The 8,286-nt window shown below is 43.5% G+C and overlaps 1 protein-coding gene across 1 annotated transcript in view; it reads left to right on the top strand.

The window, feature by feature from the left end:
- ABHD12B (abhydrolase domain containing 12B) overlaps nucleotides 1–8,202 on the top strand; it is a 33,277-nt gene extending 25,075 nt beyond the window's left edge. The window contains exons 7-12 of the mRNA XM_075615383.1: nucleotides 288–336; nucleotides 2,245–2,324; nucleotides 3,911–3,993; nucleotides 4,554–4,632; nucleotides 5,549–5,673; nucleotides 8,126–8,202. Of these exons, the coding sequence (XP_075471498.1) occupies nucleotides 288–336; nucleotides 2,245–2,324; nucleotides 3,911–3,993; nucleotides 4,554–4,632; nucleotides 5,549–5,673; nucleotides 8,126–8,147 (438 nt within the window). The 3' untranslated portion in view covers nucleotides 8,148–8,202. The remainder of the gene's footprint in view (nucleotides 1–287; nucleotides 337–2,244; nucleotides 2,325–3,910; nucleotides 3,994–4,553; nucleotides 4,633–5,548; nucleotides 5,674–8,125) is intronic.
- Nucleotides 8,203–8,286: the final 84 nt, after the last annotated feature.

The raw sequence follows: 8,286 nt of genomic DNA, 5'->3' as shown, positions 1-8,286 counted from the left end.
TAAGTATCTCTGGAAGCAGCGGGTCCCCGGAGCTGAATGAACGGGGTTCAGCTCAGGACACCCCCTGCTTCAATCCTATGTAAAAAAAAATAACAACAATAAAAACCAGCTTGGATTAGTCCTTTAAATAAATCTTATATTGAAGGTGTGCCAGGGGTGGGTCATTCTTCCCTTTCATAGCTTCAAGGCGATTGGGACAGTATTACAGTGACGCAGCCTAGGCTGGTCTGTATGACTTGTGCTGCTGTTTCCCAGAAGTATTAAACATGTGTTTTTTAAATATACAGAGTGGCCACAGAGTGGCCACAAACGCAGCCAGAAAATTACAGGAAAGAGGTGAGTCAAAATTTGTGTGTGTGTGTGTGTGTGTGTGTGTGTGTGTGTGTGTGTGTGTGTGTGTGTGTGTGTGTGTGTGTGTGTGTGTGTGTGTGTGTGGTGTGTGTGTGTGTGTGTGTGTGTGTGTGTGTGTCAGTACCGTGTTAGCCGAGCTTCAAGAATCAAAAATAAATAGATGATACCGTTCTGTGGCTAACGAAGAGCTCACACAATAAAAGCATTTCGTTAGCCACAGAACGGTATCATCTATTTATGTTTTGATTATATATAGACACATAATTAAATGTTACGTTTAAAGAAGCAATCTAAGGGCTTTTGGATTGAATCAGGGGGTCTCCGTAGGTTGAACCCATTAATTCAGCTCGGGACCCCCTGCCTCCGGAGATGCAGACTTCTGTATGGGGTGCTGGTAGCCGCTCTAGTTAGCTGGGATCACGTAATGGCGGTGTTTCAAACTCCCGCTGTATTAACGGGAGCAGGGGTCCCCAGAGCTGAAATTAACACGGTTCAGCTCGGAGACCCCCTGCTTCAGTCTGTGTAAAGAAAGGAAAACAAAGCTCTTGGATTGAGCTTTAAGTTAAAGTACCAGTCCTAGTATATTGGGGACCGAGTTGTGCCAGCATTTCTCATTAGGTCCAAAGTTTTGGCCTTTTTTTAGTCCGCAAAAAAATCAGCGGCTCGGTGACAATTCGCCAGCGATTCGCGGAGCATTAGTCGGGGGTTTCCAACCCCAAGTTAGTAGAAGCTATAAAGTCAAGGATCTCACAGGGCAGTGATGCTCAACTCCACTCCTCAAGACCCCCCCAACAGGTCAGTTTTTTAGGCTATCCCTGCTTCAGCACAGGTGGTGCAGTCTTCGTCTGAGCCACCTGTGCTGAAGGCAGAACTGAGAGGAGAGATGAGGCAAGTTGTGGGCACGGCAGTCTTCGACTGAGCCATTGATTGAGCCACCTGTGCTGAAGCAGGGATATCCTGAAAACATGACCTTTTGGGGGGATAGGGGGGTATTGAGGACTGGGGTTGAGGACCCCTGCATTAGGTCAATGTGCATTGCAATGTCATTGGATATGCTAAAGTGCTAAACTCTCTAATATCACCACAGTAGATTCATGGTGAGAGGATAGCTCTCAAACGGAAGCTGGCAAATGTGGTGATATTATTCACCCTTCGAGGACTGGAGAAACCACATTTTAATAAGAATCGAATGTAGGAAACAAATCGGCGGGGCATTTTGCGAAGGCATTTGCCAGTTTTGCCCACCTCTATCTAGGGGAGGTAATAAGGTAAAAGCCCTAAGGGAATTTCTGCTTCTCCTTCTGTTACCATTGGAAGGTCTTTTATAATCGAATCTACATTTGAAAAAGCAATCCAAACTTAAGTCAAAGAACATGATGTCACAGCGGTGAACATGATGTCACAGCGGTAAACATGATGTCACAGCGGTGTCAAAGGATTTCCATTGGAATTTGTTCAGTGCTGCAGACATTTATTTATATTATTTAGTTATAAAATGTTTTACCAGGACAAAAACATTGAGTTAACTCCTGTTTTCAAGTATGTCCTGTGAGTTATAGTGACAATACATAATTACATTAAATGAACAGAAGTTATATAGTAGTTGTATAGTTACATAGTAGATGAGGTTGAAAAAAGATGCACATCCATCAAGTTCAACCTATGCTAAATTTAGACGACAGATACTTAGCCTATATTTGTATTTACAGTGTATTGATCCAGAGGAGGTTATATATTAAATGTGCAGACATTTCAGGACAGTTGGAGATAACATACGATTATGGGTGCATGTAACAGTTACAGACAAGATTAAAATGATTTGAAGTGGCATATGAAGAGTTCATCGCTAAGAAGAGTATAAATGTATGAATCGTGATTTTCCTCTATATTAAGGGAACGCAGTTGACGCGGTTATACTGGAAGCACCTTACACCAACCTCCGGGAAGCTGGAGCTTATCACCCCTTTGGAAAAGTACGTAGCCAGCTTAATAGTGAATTCGAGTAACATAGTGCATTATACACAGCGATCACTACAGAGACGTTAAATAATTTTATCAAAATCATCCACCACCACCACATAATGTACAATGCTGACGTTATACATGAAAGACTCAAGGTTGTTACCGCACTTCTTACCATACACACCCTACACAGTATGGTAAGAAGTGAGATGTACCAATGCATCAACTTCTATTCAAGTCAACAGAATTGAAAGCATCATTACCTGTGCATTACAATGCTCCTGACTATATTAAATAGGGGGGTTTGTTTCTTAAAGGAGCAGTTCTCTTTCTGAATCCCCTCTTTTTAAAACAAATTTGCAACTTACATTTTATTTATTAAAAAATAAATATATGGGAGGAGGGGTACAGAAAAGAAAGGGGGGGACTCCTCCACAAAACAGGTCTAAGTATGATACTTTGTATACACAAATACCTGAACAGAGGATGATGTGACTCGGGGGGGGGGGGGGAGGGGGGGGAAGGACATATGATCAAGCTTCAGCGAGGTCGGGATCGAGACGTCCTCGCAGGGGTGTGCCTCTTTTCGTCAACTCAGTCCACACCAGGGTCCGGGAGGGGCAATGTGGGCTGGGGTTCAGAGGGGCCCCCCTCTTTTTTTTAAGTGGATGTCAAGCATGTTAATTTCAGCCGTGGGGGACCCACTGGTTCCCAGGAAAAGAGCCGCCGGTACTTCCTGGTTATTTAAATCCCCTGCGTCATGCGGGCCAATAATAAGCAGCTTTCTATTGGACTGTGAGGTGCAGGAGATTTAAAAATCCATGTGGATTCCCCTGGAGGGGGCGTACCGGTGCTACATTCAGTGGGGTAAGTAACTCACAAATCGGATAAGAAGCAGGGCACAACGGATTTCTGCAAAAAAGCTATTTAATGGGCGAATGTAACGACGTGACGTTTCGGCAGACATGGCTGCCATGCTCAAGTGCCGGCCAAAACGTGGGAAAGGCAGCAGCGTCTGCCGAAACATCACATTGGCCCATTAAATAGCTTTTCTGCAGAAATCCGTTGTGCCCTGCTTCCTATCTGATTGCTGCGGGTGGAGAGCAGACAGGGATTCCCTGAACCAGGAACATCGGTGAATAGAAGCATTTGGTTCTTCATTGGTGTGCAACAATATCTCTTGTTTAGTAAGTAACTCAGAAACCAGGGAGTCCCCAGAGCTGATCATTACATGTTTTTGCTCCAGGCCCCCCTGCTTCTTATCCATGTAGAGAAAAACAGAATGAAGGGGGGAAGGGGTTCAAGGATATCCCTGCTTCAGCGCAGGTCTTTGACTGAGTCAATGATAGAGCCACATGTGCTGAAGCTGGGATATCCTAAACCGGACCTGTTGGGCAGGTCTTCAGGACTGGAGTTTAGAACCCCTGCTATAGAGAACATTCACTCAATCATTTCCTCCAGTAACTAATTTGAACGTCAATAAGCAAAGCGGCAAATACATTGGGTTCTAATGAATACATGTTTAGAATCACAATTATAGTTTAGTAATATCTTAATATCTTATTATTCTGAAAATTTTTGTGTTTGATTTTAACAGATCTACCACCTTTTCCCCGGATTTGAGTATTTTTTCCTAGATACCATGGGGCTGGCCAATTGTGTGTTTCCCAATGATGAAAAGTACGTATGTACCATTTGTCTTCCAAGTGTCACACAGGGTCTAACCCCAGGTGTGGCCAACTCCAGTCTTCGAGAGCTATCAACCGGTTCAGGTTTTCCGGCTGTCCCTGCTTCAGCACAGGTAGCTCAGACAGTGAGCCGCTCGTGCTGAAGCAGGGATATACTTAAAAGCTGAACCGGTTGGTAGCTCTTGGGGACTGGAGTTGGCCACACCTGGTCTACATTTTTATATAATGCATAGCCATGTTTTAAGATTAACATTGGTGCTAAATTAAATGTACCTTAACCCCTTTGGTGCTGGCTTAGAACTAAAATTAGTTGCTGCCCCCCTGGGTGCTGAAAATTGGGTGCGGGACGCTTTTTTTTTCTTCAGCCGCTACTTATTTACCGCAACTTATCTGTAACATGTTATTCAATTCACTTTAGACATACAGAACAGTGATATACTGCAGTATTGTAATGTCAGTTTAGGAAAAGAATCCTAGTTTGTGAATAACACATTTGTAAAGAGACAGCAGGCTGATATACCCTAAAGTAGAATGTATTTCCCCCACCTGTAGTGTTAAAGTCCTGCTCAATCCCCTGCTGATCCTGCATGCAGAAGATGACTATGTTGTGCCTTCATCAATGGCCCAAAAGGTACGTATTAATCTTGGCTGCCAAGTAAACGGCAGATGCGTCTCTGCAAGATTTGTTAGCAGCCCAATAAAGTAGAACTGTTGAGGCTCTTAAATTAAAAATAGTGCTGATTAGTTTTACCTAATTAATCTTTTAAGCTCCAATTAATCTTTTTCACACGATTGTTTAGTAGAAAGTAAGAGGTAGCTACTCTTTCTGTGGGCGCTGCTGGTAATACAGTAGGTTTACTATTAACAGGGTTACTGGCTGGGCAATGCTTTACCCTAGGCTGTGCTGAAAAGCTGTGTTATTAATGCGGCAGGCAAAGGCTTATGGGGGTGCATTTTAAAATGTATTTGAGGCAAAAGGTGACAGAGTGCTCATTTGCATGTCATTACCCAGAATCCCTAGCTCCTGTGGAAGCACTGTATGCTAAGAGATAATGGGAAAGGCAGGGTTGCTCACAAGTAATTTTTGTATTTGCTGTTAATATGAACATCTTTCTGGCTGTAGCAGTTCCGATGGCATAAACTCCAACACAATAACACAATAGCTTGTATACAGTATTCTTTGGGCACTGGTTTAAGTCAGACGTATCTGTACCTACTTTTTATGATTAGGCCGCTAGCCATATTTCTCCTACCTCCAATGCTAAAATGCCATTTAACTGCACTATAAAAAAAAATTCTGCCGGTGAACATCCCTTTGCCAAGCTTAGATTAACAAACAGAAGAGTCAGGAATGGGCTACAGGCCGGGGTTAATGAGGTCACAGCATCCGAAAAAGTTTGTACTAATTAGCAACTCAAGTCCAATGTGTGACATTGTGGCACCGTGAGCTGAAAGCGTGATGGAACAATGCATAGTTACAGGAGAAGAGGCAAAGCTGTACAGGTTGGGATGATATTTGAACTCCTTCACCTTCCATCTTCCCACAGCTACACGAAGTGGCCTTAAACTCACCCAAGTCCAGAGACCATGTTAAGCTGGTTTTATTCCCCGCAGAACTGGGATACAAACACAAGTTCATTTATAAGGATCCCAGACTACCAGAAATAATATGGTAAGTCCGTTAATTACAGGAGAGGATGTTCAGGGGAAACAGGTTCATTCCCATTTGTAAATTGGAAAGTTGGTGATAGTTTTCTTATTCCCGTGGATCACTTCTTATTCCTGTGGATCACTGCTAGGGGTTTGTTGGAAATTAATGTGTATTGATGGAAGACCAGAATAATCAGGATCAAGGCACCAAAGGCGGCTTAGAGGATTTATTCCAGCTGGAGACTGCAATCACAAATCAGAGTAATACTCACTAAAACAGGGGCATACGGGGGGGGGGGGTCACTGCATCTCCAGCAACTCAGACCCGTAGCACAAAGCACTTTTGAATCTCTCGCTCAGTTAGGTCGTGTCCATGCTTTGCGCAACCGTGGCGCAAACAAAAGGTCGTGCGATTGCGAGTACACACAATTTGTGTCACGCGACGGCCAGGTCACGTGAGTGGTTCAGCCAATGAAGGCGGACTGCTCACGTAATGTCACGGGCATGCCTCCCCGTTGCGTCTCCTCCAGATCCCTAGGCCACTGATCGCCTCTGCAGTAGGCCCGCGTGACGCTACGCGCTCACCTAGCTTGGGCTCAGCATCGGTTTCAGGTGCCTCTGGCACAGCCTCAGCGCTCAGCACTTAGTTTACCTCCACGTCAGGCTCTATAGTGTGTGTAAAACCCAATTGCCTGGTGTCTAAAAGTGCAATCCCTGGTAGCCAACAAGAAACATTTAGCAAATTTACCAATCTAATAGACTTCCTTAAAATAACAAAAATAAATAAATATATAACTACGCTAAAGTAAATATTTGACTGTATTTAAAAATTAAGCACAAAATTATTTTCGGAGGAGGGGGGCGGGGGGGGTGATTTTTTGTTAAGCGTTTTTCACACGTATGTCATTAGTGACTAAAGGTTAGGGAGCGGTGGGACAGGGGAAGGTTTTGCCTTTTCAAATTCTCGTTAAAACACCAAAGTCACACAAAAGGGAGCAATCAGAGGAAATCACACCCTGCCCCAGCCAACGCAAGGCCCCAGTCACTGCGCGTGCCGGAGGGGCTGGCGGCGCGTGCGCCAGTTTGAGCCATGACCTGTGGTCTGTGCTTCCAGTGAAGCGCAGGAGATCCGACGGTGGTGTGTGGCCATGACATCACACGGCTGGCTTGCCCTCATTGGCTGAACCGTTGCCATGACCAATGCTAAGCCACAGCGCCACGACAAAAAGCGACTGGGGCCTGCCCCATAGAGGGCTGTACATTGTGCCAAAAAAAATAAATAAACACACCTTGGAATTTTGTTACAATAAAAACCAAAAAGCCGCATGCGCGCACACATCCTAGACTTATACGCCAATAGGTAATTTTCCTTACTAGGAAAGACTGCCACCTGCAAAATGGTGTTGGTTTGAATTTGGGGGTGAAAGCTCAAAACAGGCCTCACTTTGGTTAAATGATGAGATGACCAGGTAACACATACCATGAACTGGTCAATTGAGTCCGTGGTATCATTTGTCCACACCAGACAGCATGCTAAATAGTCTCATCAAGGTATATGTATCAAAAGAGAGGCACACAAGTGTAATATTGTATAATACACTTTGAGCAAAAAGAGGTAATACACTCACATTTTATAAAGTCAATCGGGCATTTCGGTTACTAAGTTTAACCACACTGATGTTTGTAGGTTCTCCGTGAGCAGGACACCTCCGACAAAGCACCGTCTCCAACAATAGGGCTCGTAATGTTTGTACAGCGTCACTGGTACCAGGTTATGTGTCTATATGGCGCAGTCTGTGAAATCCGTTTTTTTTTTCCTCACTAGACATCCGCCATAAGTGCGCACGATAACAGAAATAAAGTTGTCTGTGTAGTACCACTCCAACAAATGCCGCAGTCGGGATTCTTTCTCCCGGTCTGCACTGACAGCTCCATTGTATACAATATTACACTTGTGTGCCTCTCTTTCTTTTTGCTATATACCTTTATGAGACTGTGCGCATTGGAACCCCTCTTTTTCAACTACTCAAGTGGCTCAGAACTAACCCATTTGTTATCTGGTGCGGCACCCATCAAAGAAAACCATTTATGGACTATATCGTATCCTTTTAAATTCACATTTTTTTGCGCTTGTTTCTTTTCCCCTCAGCATGCTAAATAGGCCTAGACTGGGCAGGTAATGACTTTAAGAGCCATGGTGGGGAATGTGGCAATATAAAAACCACATACAATGGTTGTGTGCATAATCGGGGTCAGTGATTGGTTAAGTGCAGCTCGCTACTGTCAAATGTGACTCTTCAGGTGTATGGATAATTGAAGCCATTTAACATCCGTCAGTGATTGGATTGACATTATATATCATGCCCTTCCAGCACTGGAAAAAAAATAAAAAATAAAGTTCTTTAACAGCATATGTTCATTAAGATGCAAGTTATTTTGTTACATTGTTACACTCCAGCTTTTTCTTTCCCCAGGGCTTTCCTGAATGCCATCTGAAGTTATTCTTTAGGAAAAGACATTGACTGCATTAAATACATTTTATTCAGTGTGACGTTTGTTATATCTTGTGTCTACCTTCATTTAATTTGTACCAAATACTGTATAAAAAAAAAAAAAAAAAAAAAAAAAGTATACT

The sequence above is a fragment of the Ascaphus truei genome, chromosome 9 (assembly GCF_040206685.1).
Source record: "Ascaphus truei isolate aAscTru1 chromosome 9, aAscTru1.hap1, whole genome shotgun sequence".
Lineage (NCBI taxonomy): Eukaryota > Metazoa > Chordata > Amphibia > Anura > Ascaphidae > Ascaphus > Ascaphus truei.
The sequence above is the reverse complement of the archived record's forward strand: the minus strand, read 5'-3'. Positions and strand labels throughout refer to the sequence as shown.